This window comes from Maniola jurtina, chromosome 1 (genome assembly GCF_905333055.1).
Source record: "Maniola jurtina chromosome 1, ilManJurt1.1, whole genome shotgun sequence".
Lineage (NCBI taxonomy): Eukaryota > Metazoa > Arthropoda > Insecta > Lepidoptera > Nymphalidae > Maniola > Maniola jurtina.
The window spans coordinates 13,182,587-13,202,651 of NC_060029.1; the positions used below are offsets into that span (position 1 = coordinate 13,182,587).

The 20,065-nt window shown below is 34.1% G+C and overlaps 2 protein-coding genes across 3 annotated transcripts; one reads left to right on the forward strand and one right to left on the reverse strand.

The window, feature by feature from the left end:
• Positions 1 to 124: 124 nt before the first annotated feature.
• Positions 125 to 5,770, forward strand: LOC123876260 (integrin beta pat-3-like). The gene is made up of 8 exons (XM_045922500.1): positions 125 to 335; positions 975 to 1,372; positions 1,800 to 2,319; positions 2,403 to 2,734; positions 3,302 to 3,412; positions 4,094 to 4,301; positions 4,454 to 4,841; positions 5,285 to 5,770. Exons 1-8 carry the CDS (start codon positions 201 to 203, stop codon positions 5,491 to 5,493), a joined length of 2,301 nt encoding a protein of 766 aa, XP_045778456.1. The 5' UTR covers positions 125 to 200; the 3' UTR covers positions 5,494 to 5,770.
• Positions 5,771 to 5,848: 78 nt separating this feature from the next.
• LOC123874623 (uncharacterized protein PFB0765w-like) lies at positions 5,849 to 19,962 on the reverse strand. Of its 2 annotated transcripts, none has more exons than XM_045920139.1 (21): positions 19,395 to 19,962; positions 19,270 to 19,311; positions 19,157 to 19,189; positions 18,542 to 18,565; positions 18,436 to 18,459; positions 18,325 to 18,348; positions 18,073 to 18,117; positions 17,909 to 17,999; positions 17,351 to 17,436; positions 16,905 to 17,024; positions 15,983 to 16,834; positions 15,444 to 15,633; positions 13,137 to 14,536; positions 12,694 to 12,822; positions 12,415 to 12,616; positions 9,181 to 11,870; positions 8,836 to 9,102; positions 8,391 to 8,538; positions 7,334 to 7,478; positions 6,819 to 6,948; positions 5,849 to 6,407 (listed from the first exon to the last, which is right to left on the reverse strand). In XM_045920139.1, exons 1-21 carry the CDS (start codon positions 19,740 to 19,742, stop codon positions 6,285 to 6,287), a joined length of 7,113 nt encoding a protein of 2,370 aa, XP_045776095.1. In that variant the 5' UTR covers positions 19,743 to 19,962; the 3' UTR covers positions 5,849 to 6,284. The 2 variants fall into 2 exon arrangements, with proteins under 2 accessions (XP_045776095.1, XP_045776151.1); XM_045920195.1 differs by having other exon boundaries at positions 6,284 to 6,407; positions 6,819 to 6,916.
• Positions 19,963 to 20,065: the final 103 nt, after the last annotated feature.

A 20,065-nucleotide genomic window follows, 5' to 3' on the forward strand; every position in this document is an offset into this window, starting at 1 on the left:
TGGCTAGTTTCCTAAGCTCTAGGAAGATATTAATGAAACCATATCACAAACCCTCAGCTTTTTCAAGCACGTGTTTTAAATTTTCCATGGTCTCTCGGCATATTTTATGCGTCATAGCAATAAAACCTAATATAACACGTAGAATATCACACTACAATCCCGCACAGGAAGTTACACGCACAATATAGAATTAAGTTGCAATGAATTTTTTAGCATTATATTTTTTTCTATACTTAAAAGTTTGCTTGATATCTTGCCAGTCTCAGTGCAAAAATTTTCAAACTTGTGGTGGATGTATTGGTTATGCTCATGAGAAGTGTGTTTGGTGTTCTGCGGTAAGTGTCTATTTTTTCTCTTAAAAATGTGAACTTGCTAATACTTTCGCTTCTGTGTTGGTCATCATCATCATCATCTCAACCCATCGCGCCGGCCTACTACTGAGTACAGGTCTCTTTTCACATTGAGAAGGTTGTAGACCATAGTTCACGACGCTGGTCAGTACAAATTGGCACATTGGTTTGACATATCTTTGAGAACATTATGGAGAACTATCAGGCATGCAGGTTTCCTTAGCGACGTTTAAGTCATATTGAATTGCTTTGCTCCGAAAAGTTTGCGTTTCGTGCCCGGGATAGAACGCCGATCTCCCGAATAGGAGACCGACGTATTAACCACCAGGCTATCAATGCTGACTTTGTCGATATTGAAATTTTCGCTTAGCTATTTAGGGATGAAGTAAGTATAAATCAATAACTTTCCATGTAAATAAATAAAATAAGTAGGTAGGTACCTACCTACTCTTCTCTTTAAATGTAGGTGCAAAAGGCAGGGCGTGTCTTTTTGCCTAAGATTACATCATAAACATTATTGTTCTAATTAAATCATGACGTAATATTATGATAAAAATTTATAACCGCAATCAAGCAATCTGTCCTCGTTAAAATACTAATAGTTGATCGTATCCAATTTTCCAGAAAGATCACACTGGTCGCAGATGTCAATCAAATACTTCACTAGATCAATCGTGGTGTAAAGAACCTGTCTACGATCCAGAATTTCACGTTGAAACACCAGATAACAAAGAATTTAACGATGACAAAGATAAAGGGCCAATAATACAATTTAAGCCGCAAGCTATGACAATTAAAGCACGGACTAACGTTCCTATTAAAATTAATATGTCTTATAAGCCTGCGAAACATTATCCGCTAGATGTATATTACTTAGTGGACTCTTCAGATACAATGAAATCATACAAAGACAAACTTTTCGATCAAGCTTTGGAGATCTATAAGCAACTGTCTCAGATTACCAATAACGTCAGATTGGGTGTTGGCAGTTTTATAGAGAAACCCGCTTTACCTTATGTTGAGTATGTAACGTAATATATTTTATTCTTAGATTTTCCCTGTTTTGTTCACGTGAAGTTTGGGAGTAGGTAACTTTTCTATAAACACATTTCAGTAGTATTAGTCATTATTAAGCAACACCGTATCTTTGATCTTTAGTAATCGGTTAACTAGTTTTTGAGTGATACAATTACAATTGGATAAAATATAAACTAGCTGATAAAGTAGCTGATTTTTTCAAATATTCAATCTAAAACGCTGAGTTTCTTGCCGATTCTTCTGGCTACGAAGGACTGATTCCGAATCAGTGGTATATTCTTTTGACAGTTCAAAAGCACTATTTTTATTATGTTGAACCCTTTTCTTGTTGCGAAAAGGCATTTAACCATAAACATACTTACAGCTTACATTACATAGATCACACTTATTAATATGCATATACATTTTTAGCGTTACCGCTCAAATATCATATTCATTCAAGCACCATCAAAGTTTAACAAACGACATGAATTTATTGTCAAAAGCCTTACAAGATCTTAAAAAAATAAGCGGCACCAATAACGATGAACCCGAAGCAGATCTGGATGCGTTGATGCAAGCAATGGTCTGTAAAAATGAGATTGGATGGAGAAATAATTCTCATCGCATTATATTTCTCAGTACTGATTCCACTTACCACAGTGCAGGTGATGGTAAGTTTGTAGGTGCAATAAAACCAAATGATATGCAGTGCCATTTAGATAATAATGAATACAAAATGGCTCTTATATTTGACTATCCTTCTGTTAGTCAGATCAATAAAATTGCAACAGAAAATAAAATCATGATTATATTCGCCGCTGATCCAAAAGTTCAAAATGATTACATGGCTTTGGAGAAAAAAATTACTAATGCAAAATATGTTCCACTATCGAAATCCGGTGTATCCGATGTAGCTGATGTAGTAAATATGATCATAAAAGAGTATAAGGTCAGTAAAATGTTAGTGAAGTATTGCTTCTATGGTAAAAACTATACAGTTACTATTATAATATGTGTAATTTTTTTTTACAGGAGTTACTTGTTAGTGTACAAATAGATGCGAGTATTCCACCTTTTATGAGTTTAACATTTGAACCAGACTGTACTGGGAAAGGAAAATGTTCCTATAAACATTGGCCTGCTGACATAGTTGGTACACTAATGATTAAATATTGTCCAACGGATAACAAATATAACTATGAGGTCAAAATTGGGCCAGTGTCGATTGATGAAAGATTAACAATAAATGTTAAAGTAGATTGCCAATGTGAATGTGAGAAGCCAGGTCAGGGGGAAAAGGATTCAGATAAATGCAGCAACGCTGGAACATATCAATGTGGTATTTGTTATTGCAACCCAGAAAGGTAATTGTCTCATTTACACCATTAAATTAAGATTTCCATTCAATATTAATAATTTATATCCTTGTGATTTTTTTGTCGCACATTCATTTAATCGATTTTGACGAAGTTTAGTGCAAAGATAGCTTAAATCCTGGGGAACGAATTAGAGTACTTTTTATCCCGGAAAATCAGAGTTCCTACGGGGTTTATAAAAAACCAAAAGACCACGTGGATGAAGTTGCCAGCATGACTACTTGGTATAGAGATAGCTTGGATCCTGGAGACGGACAAATGAATAGACTACTTTTTATCCTGAAAAATCAAAGAAATCTAAAAATTTTAATCCACGCGAATGAAGTAACGGGAATCATCAAGAATCGATCTATTTTATCTATAGGCGGACATTCGTTATTGTAGTGTGCCATTTAGAACGATGTCGCGATTTTGTATCTTTTTAGATTTAGGTATTATAGCGCAAATTACCTAGAAGTACAATAATTATTGTGATGTGACACACTACATTTTCTAGTCTTATTTTCCAATCTTTAGGTGTATATGAAGGTAATAATGATTAAATTAACTTTTCAGACATGGAGATTTCTGTAATTGTAATGGAACTGTTACGAGTGGACAGGATTTGGATAAATGTAAAGCGAATCCAGATGACCCTAAATCATGTAGTGGTCGTGGAGATTGCAGGTAGTAAAAACAATTATAATATATGCCTATTGATTTTGAAAGGTTGTCGGTCTGTTTTTATTACGGCTCAATCGCTGAACCGATCTAGAAGAAATTTGGAATAGCTTGTTTGCATCCTGGTATAGCATAAATAGTTATTTAATAGTTTGTTTCAAAAATCTAGGAATTTCCAAGGGATTATCAAAAAATTATATTCAGGCGGCGAAGTCGCGGATGGCATATCCCCTAAGGCATCATCTCCATGGGCGAGAGTGTCTTGGCGATAGTCTCGCCCATAACTCTTATTATTATTAAATAGATTATACGACTAGTGACTCTGGACGAGTATAACGTCATGGACTCGTCGCGTCTCGCGGCGATACAATTGAGTCTCGCGACGATACCGTCGAATATCGCGGCGATACCGCCACGTTACGCTACAGTTGTCAAGGAGGTGTTGTGGTCTCCTGGCGTATCGTTGCGAGTCGCGACGACACGCTGGCGGAATTATCGTTGTACCGTCTACGGTATTATCAATTATTCGACGATAGTAGAACGGACTCGTCGAAATACTCTAGCGAGCCCGTAGAGTTGGCGTCTAACGACTACTATAACTCTATTTCCATGAGAAAACACAGTAACAGAGAGTAACATACTAACTTCTTTCCGTGGATAGAGTATTGTAAGAGGCTATTATTCTAGATGTGGCAAGTGTATCAATTGCCAGGAAGGATTTTCAGGCGATTTCTGTGAATTTGATGACAATTCGTGTGAGCGACCTGGTGGTGTGCTGTGTTCTGGACGTGGAAAGTGCACGTATGGTAAATGTGAATGCGAACCAAATTGGCTGCCTACTGATTGCCGTTGTCCAAATAACAATAATAGCTGCATAGCACCCAACTCCAAGGAGGTAAATATAACTCAACTTAGAGTATTGTCTCTGAGGCCTGAATTTTCTCGTCATTTAATAGAATAAAAATAAACTTCTCATAATTTTGCAGATCACAAACCCATTGTTAAAAACTAAAATAAATAAATTAGGTATTTACTTATGTTTTTCAGCTATGTTCTGGGAGAGGCAACTGCGTCTGCGGCCAGTGCGTTTGCAACAGTGCAACTGAATATTGTGTCGGCACATTCTGCGACGAATGCCCGGAATCAGCCGCGACGCGATGCCTGGAGTTAAACGACTATGCATATTGCAACTTCAATGGAAATAAGACTGTCTGTGATGAGAAGTACAACTTTACAGACACCGACGTCATTCTAGTGAACAAGACTTCCATATATACGCATAGATGGTTCATGGCCAAAATGTGGTGCAGGAAAGTGTTAGACGACGGACGAATACTTGTGTACAGATATCATTATCCGAAGTCGGCTACTAGTAGCACTTTGCGGTTGATAATTCAGGATGAGCTGGATATGCCGGCGGTTGCTGATGTGTGGGGTCAGTACTAGTAATTAGTAAATTAATGTCCGTGAGGAGAAGGAATTGTACGGCGGGACGCGTGTAGAGGCCGCCCTGCTACAATCAATGTTGTCGTCTTTACGACCTGTTTCACTACCCCTACCAAGGGATCCCCCTTGGTAAGATAGAGACTTACAGTAGAATTATTTCTAATTATCCCTTGGGAAATAGACTTGTTAACAAAAACGGCCCACGTACCACTCGGTAGGGATAAGTGTAAATAAGTTTTCCACTCATCCCTATCAGTAGAGATAGGTGGAAAAAAGTTCACTCACCCACCAGGGAAGATACCATGATAGGGAGAAGTGGAACAGGCCATCTTCACGTGCTACTGCAACTGCCACCTACCTACCTCATGAACCATCTCCTTGAAACGGTTTACTGACAATTGCTTTTAATACAAGGTGTACATTTTTCCACAGTTGCGGTCGGCAGTGTAATAGGGGCTGTTTTATTAATTGGAATAATAACAATAGTCGCTTGGAAAATCCTTGTGGACCTACACGACAAGAGAGAATACGAGAAGTTTGCGAAGGATTCCGTGGATGCAGGATACGACGTCTCACTGAACCCTCTGTACCATTCGCCTGCAACTAACTTCTTAAATCCTGCCTACAATAGTTGCAATTAACTGTTAAAGGGTGATCAGGTATCTTGTAGATTTAGGGTACCAGGTATCTTGTGTGTCTAGCACCTTTTGGGTACTTCTCCACTGAAGCAAAGCGGAGCATTGTGCTCTTCTTTTATAAAGTTGACCAATCAGATTTTTGATAATACGTCGAATTGAACTGTTAGACAACTGTCCACTTCAGTGTATAGACACCCTAATAGAGATGTTGAAGAACTAACGTTTCGAATCTTGCCTTCATGTAAAAAGCTCTAAAGAAAAATAAAACTAAAGCAAGTAATTTAAAGAGTTTTATTAAATTACAACAAATTTCGTCACGCATCACCATTGATTAATAAATTATATACCGACTGATGTATCTACGGTATAATATAAATTAATCAAGGATCATTACAAGATACTTAATAATTACATAGATAAATAATTTATCAAAACACATGTAAAAAATAATCCAAAAATTAACACTTACTATAACATTTTACACCATCACCGTTTATTATTACCAATACTGGACAAAGAAAAATAGAATGAGTCCACAAAGAAGTTGTGGCTAATTCTGTTGTATACAATTTCTAAAATAGAATGACAGGTCGATTATGTAATGCTATCCCGTTCATGATGCTTCCTCGGGAAAAGGATAGATAGACCTTTAATTTAGTTTCGAGAAGTATAGGAACAACAGAAGCAGCCACATTATTCTAAATGGTCGTAAATAATAGGTAAGTATTGTTAAATAATGTTCTCTTATTCGCGCTCTACTGTCTATATGTATTTATAACATGCATTAATTGTCGTCACTTCTTATTCGTCCGACTAATGTGTCGGTCTTGTGCCCGTTTGAGACGAGTAGGGGCCTCGTCATTGACGAGTCCCTTATCTCGATGTCCTTCACAACCATCCAGCTTAGCTAGGACTGCCTGCAATACAGACATTACAATTTTTTTAAACGTTTGCTCCTGCAACTATTCATAAGCTTAATTGGTAAAAGTTGGTACGGCAATGGTGCAACGCACGTCATCTGTCCAGCAAGTGGAAAGTCTCTCGCTTCTGGTGCGAGGTCACCATAAGTACCACCAACCTTGAACTCTAAGGTCTATTGGTTCTCCGAACTACACATATGCCTCGTCCATTGCCACATCATCTTCGTAATAACCCGTTGGACTACTCTGATTAATCTGATACAAAAAAATGTTTAAGTAAACCATAGTTAATTTGATTGCTGAAATTAGGGATTAGCCGAATAACGCTGCCAACCTTTACCGTGTTGGCAGTCATCAGTGAATTTAGCCGCAGTCTATGCCTTATTAGTTTCGGATAAAGGTTCTTACTCTACTGGTCTCCAGTTTAGCCCGTTTCCGTTTCCAGCTTGTGGTGACGGCACCAGTTAATCCGGGAGTTAGGTCTCCGGCCGACCGCCGCTCCCTCACTGCGATATCACAGCTCGTGTTGCAGTTACCACTGCACAAATTAACAGGTTAAGTCAAATGCATATCAATGCCTTATGTGATAGTTCCACGCCATAAAAAAACAAAATATCCTTTTTGATAACCACTGTCCATATAGAAACACCTAACTCGACTATGATGGAGACAAAATAGACAAACGTCACAGAGTTGACTAGTCTAAGAAAGCTATTACATCGATGTAGGAGGTCCGTTTCAGGTTTTGACTATGCCCGAAAGTGATCATTTTTAGCAAAGAAATAAACAAAAATATATTCTCTTCTAAATGTATAGGTAAGTGTATATTTACTAGGTACATCCAAATGCACAAGACGGCATCTTGAGCCGTGTTTAAATTGCGAGCTAATTTCTCAATTTGCTTTACTCTGCTTCATACATACACATTTTTTTCGACTGCACCAATAGCTGAAGGTAGAGGCGAGGCGGTGCTGCTGTCGCGCCACTCATGCGGTGAAAAGCACACAGCTTCGCGGACTTCTTGCAGCCGGCGCAATTCTTCGGCTACCTTGCGATCTATTTCAGCCACTGAGACACAAAATGTATGTAGAGTTGGCGAAAATGTATGTAAAGTTGGCAAAAATGTATGTAGAGTTGGCGTCAGGTAAAAAAATTTCAGAGATCTACTACAGTTTTCTTAAGATATAACGAGCGGCGTTTTCACTGGTATATTTAAGGCTCTTTCGTCAATTAGACACAAGGAAGGTGTAAGTTTATCTACTAGAACTTAGAAGGGATTCGTATTTGAAGATTTAGGTCAGGTCAAGAGCATCCTATCACAGAATTACATATGGGTTAACAAATGTCTGAAATGAGGCTTTAATTCGTGAAACGTGGAATGAAAAAACGAACGTGGTGATGTAGAGCGCATTTTGGGTAGCGCTTATAGAGAGACAGTCAGCGAGGGCCAAACCTTCGTAAAAGTATAAAGTCTTTTTTTTAATATTTTCTTCGGAATAGTATAAGAAATCACGTCATTCATTACTAGACACTTAGGCTGAGATCTTATAGATCGCACATGCATTGCTCAGACCTAAAACACTGTTAGTACGAGACAACGTTATGCCTCTGGCATAAATCTGTCTCGTTTTAACTGAAACTTAAGTCTAAGCAAAGTCAAAGTGCGCTCTATAGATTTCAACCTTAGTGTCGTGGCAATCCCCTGCCAGACGCCCTTAAAGTTTGATAAATTGTTAAATTAGCAAGACTTTATACTTTGACGTAAGATTTTTTACACCTATTACCTGTTATCTCCCTAAGCCACCATGATTCAATCTTCATAGTCGCTGATCGTTTCTCCCTGTGTTGGGGACAGTACGTAGAGAAACTTTCAGTTTAAAAAAAATATATAATGAAGGTCTGTCTCTCTCTCTCTCTCTCTCTCTCTCTCTCTCTCTCTCTCTCTCTCTCTCTCTCTCTATAATCATAATCAATACACACTGTGTTTTTGTTGTTGTCGGTGTTTGTTGATCACTTCAGTTTCCAGGGTGTCAATTTTCATTTGCATAGCCTCGTCTTTGTTTAGTCTTGTTTTCCATGTTCGACACACTTTGAGATGTAAAAAAGATAGTTCTTGTGCATCCAATATCTATAGCAAAAAACCAAAAACAACTGTGCTATGGAGGTTAGGGACCCCATTATATGAATTTATCTCATACTTAAGATACTATTAATACTTGAGTTTTATGATATTACTAGATAAACCTAGACACGATTTTCAGCCTGATTTTAATTATTAGGTAAGTAAATAATAGGAAAATCGTGGTTGAAAATCATGTAAAAATTCAGCGTGTAATCCATCGGCAAATTTTCGATTTTTACGGATACAAACATATAGAAGCTGAATTTTTATATGATGAAAAGATTAATACTGATTTGCTATTACCTCAACATTGCCATCTAAAATCTTGTTAGCGATATACTTGAGATAGGACTGTTCCGCCATTCTTCTTTGGTCAACATCAACCTGCTCAAAAATGCTACGTATCGTGTCTGAAATACTCATGTCTAGAGAGCAAGTGCAGGGTCCGTGAGATCGTTGTCTCGGTTTCACATTAAAAGCTTCCACATTCGTTTTGGTTAATTTTCTACTATTCACGCGACATCGGCATTTTCTTTTCTTTGAATCAGTAGAAGGAATTTTTATTGGCTCCTAAAAAAACTTGTAAACATTATTGGATTTAATTTAAGGATAAACAATCTTAACCGATAATATCTTAAGATTTATTACTTCGTTCAGGTTTATTAGGGCATCATTGCTAAGCTTAGATTTCAGACAGCGATTTTCCACTTGAAGCTTTTCTGCTTTTCGCATTGCTTCAATACTCATAGCCCTCAGGTTTTCTACTTCATTCTCATGGATTGTGTTAATATCGTGCAGCCTTTCTTCATGGAGATTTTGTATACTTTTGACTCCGTGGTTATGTTCGTTGACTATACTTTGGACGTTGTAATCGTATTGCGCTTTTACAGCCTCTATTTTTTGTTTGTAGTATTTTTCATTATTTTCTAATGCCTTAGTAAGTTTTTGAATTTTACTTTCATAATCGTCTACGTCATCCATTTTCACCAACGTGCCACGTTCTACCGAATTAGTAGGCAGTGGACTATATGTTGATTCTGTTCCATATTCAATTGACGATACTTTTAATGGACTTAATTGTGTTGATTGACTTGACCTACCTACATTACTAAATTGATCATCACTGGGACTTTTATGTACTGACTTAATTATATTCAAGTTTTTGATATTATTTGGATTAATTTCATTTTGCACAGTATTTAAAATGTACTGTAATCCATAGTTACTTTTAACATTAAAATCCTCTGAAGGGTCGTCCACGCTATCACTTATGGTATTTTGTAAAACTTCAACTGTAGCTCCCACATGAGATAATTTGTGGTTTGAATCATGAGAAAAAACTATTTTCTTTTTCACAGGTTTCTCAATTTTTGCTGTATCAGATGGAACACTATGTTCAGAATGATTATTATCAAAATATTCGTGTTTAGTCATTTTCTCTGGAAAAATTTGTTTAATTTGATTTCCAAAAGTAACGGGTACAGAATTTAAATTTTTTAAATGATTTGGATCTTTATGAGTCTTTGAATAAATCTGTTGAGGCGAGGCGTATGTAGCATTTGAGTACGAATCTAAAGATTTTTTATCATCGTCAGAATTAGTCATAAAAGAAGGACTATCGTTTACAACTCTAGGCAGATTTATTTTAAGCTTTGGTTTCATACTGTCATCATCTCTGTCATCACTAGTATTTTCTTCAATGTTTATGTTTCCTTCTACATTTGAATGTCTAGATTTCCCTTCCCTTGTTCTTTGTCTACTATTCGTATCTTTCCATTTTGTAGGTATTTCTCTTCCATCAAAAATACTGTCACTGTCTTTATAAATAACAAATAAATCTTTTTCTGTTGCCTGATATGAGTCATTAAAATTACCATCTTTTGTTTGACTAGTATTCGTGTTATCATAATCTTGATTATTATTTTCTAAATCTGTCATAAGACTTATACCTTCTTTGTTGCTCATATCTGTATAAATAGCATTTATATCATCAGTTATTTTAGTTGAATTAGTGGAAATTTGAGTATTATAAATGTCAATAATACTGTCTTTATTTTGACTCAATTGAATATTTAAATTTCTCGAGTCTGAACTTCTAGGACTGTGAGCCTTACTAATCAAATCATCACTTGGAGATAAACCCTGAGCATTACCATTTGCAAATATTGTCTCTTGTAGACTGGCTATGGAATGTTGCTCCAGTTTTCCTGGACTTAATCTCTTTAATTTATATTTTAAATAAATGTTTCTAACAAAATCTATCGTAGGTTCAACATTTGCTGTAAGTATTTGAACTTCATTAACTGGCGGAGCTATTGGATAGATATCTGAAATCTTATAATTTTTGTGTGACTCGGTTTCATTTGAATTGTTAGCTGTAGGACGTTTATCGACATTCATTTTTACAATTTCAACATCTTTATACTTATTATCGTCACTTAACATTGAGTTTTCCACATTAAATTTATGGTGGGGCATGTCTGTTTGACACTCATTATCTTTTGTAGTTACAAATACAATAGTTTGAACTGCATTCTGCTGGGTTGGTTTATTTATTAAATCTTCTATCTGTGTTTGAAGTACTGTGACTAAATTCTCTTGTTTTTCTAATTCTTTTTTAGTATTTTCTAACATCTCTACATTTTTAGATTTTTGTTCGAATGCATTTTGAAGTTTTTGCTCTAATTCCTTTATTTCTACATCGTAGCTATCGCATTGACCTCGAAGCAGTTCATTTTCTTCTATTAGTTTCAGTAATTGATCTTCTTTTGAATTTTTTATGCTGTCGAATATTAACTTTTGGTTTAGCATTTCACCTTCTAAATCTTCTATAACTTTTTCAAAATTAACTTTTTCCTCTTTCATTTTAGCCTTCAAATTCTCTAGTTGTTTTTCTATTTCTACTCTTTCTTTTCTAGTCTGTTCTTTTTCATTTATGATTTTTCGCTGTTCTTTTTCAGCTATATTTTTAGCTTCATCTGCTTTAGATTTGAGCAACTGATAAGAAGCCTGTACACTGAGATATGTTTTTTCTAAGGAAGTGTTTTTACTATTTATATATTTACCAATCCGATTTAATGAAGTTAGCACTTCGTTAGTTGAACAATTATTTAGCACAAGATTACTATCTCCAATACAACTAGTTTCTAGCTGCCGTATGTCAGAAATAATTAATTCTCTTTCACGTTGAAGTTGGTTGATTATTATAATATACTGATTTTTCTCTCTTAGTGTTTCCTCTGTGAATGATTTTGTGGTAGAAAGTTGATCTTCAAGACTTTCTTTTTCATTTTGTAATTTTGCAAGTTCTAATTTCATATTATGTGTTGCACGAGATTCTGTACAAAAATAAGATTTTGTAAGTAATATGCTGCTAGAATTAAACTGTTCAAAACAGAACAAAATATAAGTTATGAAACTGGCAGATATTCAAAGCTGTTATCAGGAACTCATTAGGAATCTTTTTTGCTACTCATGATTATTTATTCAATTTGCATTTAAATTTTTAAATAATTTTTTAACATCCTCCAAATAAAATCGTGACAGGGATACCCTGTACAAAGGTACAAAACCTTTGTACAGGGTATCCCTGTATAACGTAACTCTAACTTTTCGAAGCTATGTGTGTTTTAAGTTTTGATCTAATTAAATATCACTTGATAAACAAGGTCAAGGAAAACAGTGTGAGGAAACTTTCTTGACTGAAAGTTCTTTTAAAAGATGTGTGAAGTCTGCTAATCTCCACTTTTCCAGCGTGGTGAACTATAACTTAAACCCTTATCATTTTAAGAGGAGACCCGTGCTCAGTATTGGACCGGTGAAAGTTCGAGAATTGAGATGGTGATAATGTTGACATAATATGAACAGAAGTTTATGACTTACGATGTGCTTCGAGTTTTTTAACAGATTGGTTAAGTTTTTCATAACTAAGTTCTTTTAATTGTTCGCCAGATTTTACAACCTCAATCAAATTATTTTGGTTGGCAGTTATTTCCACTTGTAATTCATTAATGTGATTTTCTAAAATTGATATTCTCTTGTCTCGAGCAAGAATATCTTCATTAAGATTAGTTATAATGCATTCCTACATCAAAAGCACAATAAATAAATAGGTTATGATAAGAACAAAATAGGTATAAAATAAATGTTGTAGGCTAATACCGTTTCATCCAGTTTTTCCATTAAAGTTTTCATCTCTATATGCTTAGTGAGCCTCTCTTCTTTCAATTTTTCTACTTCTTTTTTCAAATCCGCATAAAAATTATTAGCAGAGTGTGTTGTGGATATGTTCTAAAAATAAGCCAACTATATTATTTTCCAACAGAATTATACCCTTGACTTCAACTATTTAGGTTTGTGGGTTTAGGGATTTAGGTTGTTTAAAATCCTATCGGAACTCTAATTTTTCCGGGATAAAACGTAGCCTCTGCCTCGGGATTACAAATATTTTTGTGCAAAATTAGTTAAACGAATGGACCGTGAAAAGACCGAGAACAGACGACAGACACACTTTCGTGTTTATAAAATTAGTATGGACAGGGATGTATTATGTTTGTTTACATAATATATGTATCTACAAATAAAATTTAATTTTTACTAAGTACCTCTTCTTGAGAATGCACAAGAGCTTCTTCTAAGTTTTTTAAATATTCATTATGTTGATTATGTAATTTTTCCAAATTGACTAAGTCATTTTGAAGATTTTCGTTTACCAATTTAATTTTTTTATATGATTGTTGTAGTTCTTTGTATTCGTTTTCTAGGTTTTCATAGTGTTTCACTTTATCAAGCAGATTAATGTTTTCTATTCTTACTACATCTAAATTTAATTGCATGTTATGATTCTCATTTTCTAAAGCAGTAATACTGCTACTGACTGTCAATTCCCGAGATTGATGAGTTTTTATTTGATTTTGTAACCGTTGATTCTCCTCTATTTTATTTTCTAGATTGTTGTGTAAGTCATTTATTTCTCGAATTTTAATATCAAATTCATTTTGTAATGTATTTTTTTCTGATAATAATTTGTGACATTTATTTTGTAATTCAGTTACAGCTTTTTCCAGTTTTGAGATTTCTTGCACTTTTAAGTTAAAACATTCATTTTCGGATTTGAGGAAGTGTAAAGACTGAATCAAATCTTTCATTTCTAAATCTTTGGCCGATAGTAAATTATGTAAAATATTTCTCTCTTTCAGCACTTCTTGATATATATTATTTAACTTAGCGTATTTTTCTTTGATGTCTTCAGATTGATTCAGTAAGCTTTCACTCTTTGATTTTGTTAATTGGAAGTCTTGGAGTAAATTATCAAGCTCATATTTACTGCGATTTAATTTAACTTGAAGAGTTTCCTTTTCATTTAATAGATTTTCATGAGATTTTTTTAATGTCTCGAATTTTTCTAGTAAATTTTCATGATTAATTAATTTTTCTTCTAATATTAAACTCTCCTTCTTAGCCAAATCAAATGATTGTTTCAATTGCACATTTTCATGCTGAAGAATATTTATGTTTTCATAATTTGCTTCATTTAGTAACTCAATTTCCATTAATAAGATATCGTTATCAATTATTTCATTCGTTTTTTCTTCCATAAGATATTTTCTACTGTTACCATTATTGATTTTTGTCATTTGATCTACTTGATTTGTATCGTCATTAACTTTTAGATGTTTGAACATTTCTATACTTTCTTGTTTAGCCATAATAATGGAATTCATGGCAATTCTTTTTTCATTCATAAGTGAATCTATGTTTTTATCGAAACTTTCACGACTTAGTTGCATTTGTTTAATAAGACCAATATTTTCATCTTTTTTATGGTCGACTTCCTCCATTAACTTACTTATTTCACGGGACTTACTGCATAAGAGACCATTTAAATTATCTATTGCATTTGTTTTGCTTTCCAATTCTTGACTCATTACTGAATTTTTGTCCTGTAGTTCATCTACTTGCAATTGTAAATAATTATAACTCTTTAGAGCTTCCTCATATCTACCTACAACGCATAATTAAACATAATATTATGTAACTATAATAAAAATTATTGAGACAAAAATTATTTTCAAAAAGCAACTTTATATGATATGCGACTACTAAATATAAAAATATTTTTTGTTTGTACACGTACGTTAAAACTGGCGAATGATAACTGTTAACAGTTCAATGTTTATTTTCATGCCTACCCGGTACATTAACATAATTATTTTTATACTTAGTACTCATATTGTAACGAAACACAACAAACAGTTTTCGAAACGAACTTTTATTTTAAAAGCTTTTTAGGTAGTTCAGACTTATTGATTCATAATCAATAGTTTCTCAGTCCCCAAAGCTTGGTGTAATAATCTACTTCAAATCAATCAATCAAGATCAAATAATCAAGATGGAGGAGTTGGGAACCACAGTGTACTGATGGAATCTGTACTAGGCACCCATAATTCAATATACTTAAATACCTAGTTTCTGTTTTCCCACACTTTGGATGCTGTTAAGGAGTTGGAAGTCTTGGAACCCGGAGTATAATGAATAATGATAAAGTTATCATGTATCTACTCAGTTGATAGACACAGTAGGAGATAACTTTACACCCTCAGAATTGAGGAGTTGAAAGTTGGAACCCGAATAATTTATAAAGCATCTCGCGAACGTCTCCTATCATATCGGTTAAAAATCATGTAAATCGGTTCAAAACTTTGTAGAAATAGGAGAATAGGTATTTTTAAGAAAAAATACGCGTGTAATTGAGTACCTCCTCCTTTTTGGAAACCGATCATAATATGTATGTAAGTATATACTTTATTGCACGACAAAACACATATGACAGGTAACAAAAAAGAATAATTAAAATGTGGTAAACATAAAATACACATTAAGCGATAAAATATTAGTTAAAATATATTTACTTTTCCAGTCTTCAACATCACATTTGAGTTCATTTATAAGTTCAAGTTTCTTTTCAAATTCCTCTTGGAGATACTCTTTTTCTTCTTCGCTAGAGCATAGATCATCCTTTAAGTTTTTGATTTGTTCTTTTTGGGATTCGATTTCATTAATTAATTGCACTGACTGTAATGTATCTTCGTTGGGCGGTATCTTTTGCAACAAAAAGTGATAAATAAATAACAAAGGACAGTAGTACTGATTAAGAAGGTAACTAAATTTTAGAGTATTCGTATTTTTTTCTTACGAATGTAATAAGAAAAGGACAGACAAACTTAATTTAATTTAAAACTGTCAAACCTCATAACTTTAGGTGCCAGTCTTGAATAGCCATAGTGTTTGTAGAGTAGCATTAAAATTTAGTCTTTAAAAAAAGTAAAAAGTGTAAAGTTTTATGTTTTAAAACGAAAAAGATGCAGATACTCTAAACTTAATTTATAGAAAGACATCAGAATCGATGCCATAACGCTTGAAATAAAAGTAATATTATTAATTTCCTTACTATGTTTCTATCTTGTTCGAGTAGTTTATCTATTTGATCAGATAAACTCTTAATTTGTTGATCTTGACACATTATTTTGCACTCGTACTCTTTTAATTTGCAAATTAAATCATTTTTTTGTTTTTCAAACTGTAAAGAAGTATCTCCTATTTTTTTCTCTAGTTTTATATTTTCATTTCTTAATTGGTCAATGGTTTGAGATTTATTTTTATTTATTTCCTGTTCAGCTTTAAGTTTTGTTTCAATATTTGATGTTTCTTCTGATAATATAAAGAAATTTTCTTTTAATGTATCTAGGTCTTCAGAGCGTTTCCGATAATACTCTTTTTCTGTCCATAATTGATTGTATTCTCTTAAATTATTTTTTAGGCATTCACATTCATGTTCTAAATCAGCCATATTTTGACATCGTAAATATAGACAGTCTCTTTCATGTTTCAAATTATCATAACATGTTAATAGTTCGTCGTAATTGGCTTGTAAATTCTTCAAACGATTGAGATTTGCAATATCTATACTGTAATTATCAACACCGCAACAATCATCAAATTGCTCATCTTCAATTTTAAGACACAAACTTTCTTTACTGAGCATTTCTTTCATTTCTTGACTGTCCATAATATCAGCAACAAGCTGGGCTCTTTTACTGTCTAAGCTCGGTTTTTGACTTTCTGCAGATGTTAACGCAAAAGTTGTTACAACTTCAGCGCGCATGCATGAACAATCCTTTGACGCCCGACTAAATTCTTGCGAGCAAGGAGCTATTAAAGCAAGGCTAAACTTTTCTAATACTTTCATTTTAAAAAGTATTTTCCCTTTAATATCAATGCCTCTAGTATCTTTCCCAGCAGTCTAAAAGCAGTTATGGTTAAAAAAGTTATTTCGTACATCTAAATAAATGAATAAATCAAAGGTTACTCACTAATAAATCTAAATATTGTTTGTATTTCCCGTTCTGACATAAAGTTCCAAAAATTTTTTCTAATGCGGTATAAATATGAGCGTAAATACAATAAGGTTCACAAACATCATGCTCCATTACCTGAAACAATTTTTTTAGTATGAAACTATTTTTACCCACGACTGAACAGACACTATTTATAGCCATAAGGTTAGATGTCGTAAATGTGTGACATCATTTGCCTCTAAAACTGTGGGGCCAATTTTAATGCAATTTCTTGCATTACTTTGGTTTTATCTCAAAGAAAAAAAAACTTTTTTTTTAATTTACAAACTAGCACTCTGCTGCAATCAGACCTGCTAGTAAGTGATGATGCAGCCTTTGCCTAGAAGTTGCCTATTCACTCTTGGCTTGAAGGTGCCCATATTAAAAGTGAAAGAGAAGTGTATTAAGTGGTGTTAACTTACAGCGATAGTATTTTGCATGGCACTCAGTTTGGCATCTTTACTAATGATTGTTTCTTGCATTTCATCGACTTGAGTATCATATGCAGCTGAAAAAAGGTGATCCTATTTATTCATAAATATTTGAACGCTAATTCAACAATCCAGTCACGTTTTCAGTTTTACGTGTTAAAATTCTACGTCCACTGATGATACAAATCAATCCCATTGGTCTACAGTAAAATTGTGCAATCCAACCCCCAGTGGTCTGAGGTAGGTCCACATTTTAAATCATCTCTATCTATATAACTTATACATAGGAATGAGAAGTCTTCCTCATCTCAATCTATGTGTATGTTGTTCTAAGTTTGCTTAGGGTAGCCTCGGCCCCACTTCATTTTCATTGGCTGTCGTTCTCTGCGTGTTCTAACTTCTAACCCAGAAGTTTTCTCACTATATTGTCGGATGCCTTTTGTGGATTTGTTGTCAATCCAACTCCGTTTACAACGTTTCACCCCTTGTTGATACTTCTTATCAGGCTTTTGGTAAATAGTAAGCATATTATATACAACGGTTACTTACAAGTGCTTGCGTCGCAAGTGCAAGGTGGCCCAGCTTGAATACTTTTTGTTTCCTTCCTCGGCGTTGACTCTTTTTCTTTATCAAAAGTCCACTATAACCATTTGTTTAGGATTAAAAATTTAAATTTAAAAAATCTAATAAAAAGTAGGTAATTTTGTTCCTACCTCTTCGCCTTGGGTCTTCATTTCTCCTCCACCGGACTTTCCTGTCTATGAAGTAATAAACATTTTGATTTATGAATTTATATAAAAAATATGTATTTTAGGAAAAGCGAATATTGGTAAGTACACGTCATGTTAACTTATAATGAATGACCTAGTATATAAAAGAAAGATAGTGATAAAGCTGGCTTCAGCAATGAAAAATCCGACGCATAGAGTGAGGAAAAAAACAAAGTATTAGGTATTATTACATACCTCTACTGTACCATATCTGCTGAGCTGAAAAAAATTAGACGAAGATTAAAATTCGTAAATATAGGTAAGTAATTAGATAAAATGTAAATTTTCTGCAAAGTAAATAATTACCTCATCGCCTCTGGATTTTCCTGTCTGAAAAATTACTTCATTGTTAATTTCTCGTATACTTATTTTGAAAAAAAATGTTGATAAACTCAAAGAGTAAGAACATTACCTCAAAAGCTTCTGAATCTATGCCCTGTAAAATAGAGTTTATATTTTATTATCAAATTCAGAGGCAAAATCTACTGGATTAATTTCATCAGTATCGTTGAGTGCAAACTCATTAAAATCAGTTATTCAAAAAATCATTTTTATCCCTTACCAGCTGCTTGAGAAGTATGACTTGGAGACGTCGCGTCGTGACATGGTAAAAGATTCGAAATATTACAGTCTACAGACTTAAGTCGATCAAGCCTTCAACTCTTGTATGCTAATTCTAATGCTAATAATATTATAAACTAGCTGATACCCGCGACTTCGTTCGCGTGGATGTAGTTTTTTAAAATTCCCGTGGGAACTCTTTGATTTTCCGGGATAAAAAGTAGCCTATGTGCTAATCCAGGGTATAATCTATCTCCATTCTAAATTTCAGCCCAATGCGTCCAGTAGTTTTTGCGTGAAGGAGTAACAAACATACACAATCACGCAAAAACTACTGGACGGATTTGGCTGAAATTTGGAATGGAGATATTTTATACCCTGGATTATCACAACAACTAATGGTTTCCAGCAAAGGGTGCAAGTATGACAATCATGATCTACTACAAAGAATGTTTTACAAGATCACCTCTGTAAATCCAGACAGGTCCAGATCCAAACACTGTAATAAACAGGTTTCATTATTACAAAAAACCATTTAAAATTAATATTACTAGCGCTGTACCTATTTATTTCTCTTACCATATCATCTAATTCTTTATTCGCTGCTTTTATTGCCGCATGCTGAAATGTGTATGAGGGATTGAGGAAAGCATTTATAATGGAGAAACAATTAAAACATATGTACTTAGTTAAATTTTATTTACCGCGTTTGCGATGTCACATTTTTGTTCACAAGTGAGATCCAACTGGTCATAAGCGGAGAGCATTTGCTCAAATTCTTCAATCTTCCGTTTTAGGCGTCCGATTTCGGCATTTTTTGCAGTCATCAGCATATTGACGATCACATCAGTTGGTATATACTTGGGTCGAACGGTTTCATTGTTTCTCTTAATGATTTCCACCAAGTGTTCGGATTTATCTGAACAAAAGTGGGACCAAGCTCTCGCGTCTGTGCATGATGCGTACGCCTTCAACTTGCCTTCATTCCTCGCTGGTAGATCGAACAGGTCGTATTCATTGAATACACGCTCCCTTTTCGTTATAAATGACATCGCCAGTAACTTTATCCACTATCAACATCGATGTATAACTATCAATAAGTATTTTTCTAAACATATAGACGTATACAAGCTAGGCAGCTTTTTTTGCTACCATTCGTTTTGTGCATTGTGTAATGATTGTTTATGAATTATTTTGCAGTCTCATTACTTACGGTAAAAATATAAACAACGAGAATATCAAATTTTTGTTTGTCATTAAAATCTAGACGGAATGGTGACTTTTAATAGAATGTCATTATTTGAATAATTTTATATCTATGTCTTTGCAGAAAGAAAACTCAAAAAGTTTCAATGGTTGGACAGAACAGTACTAC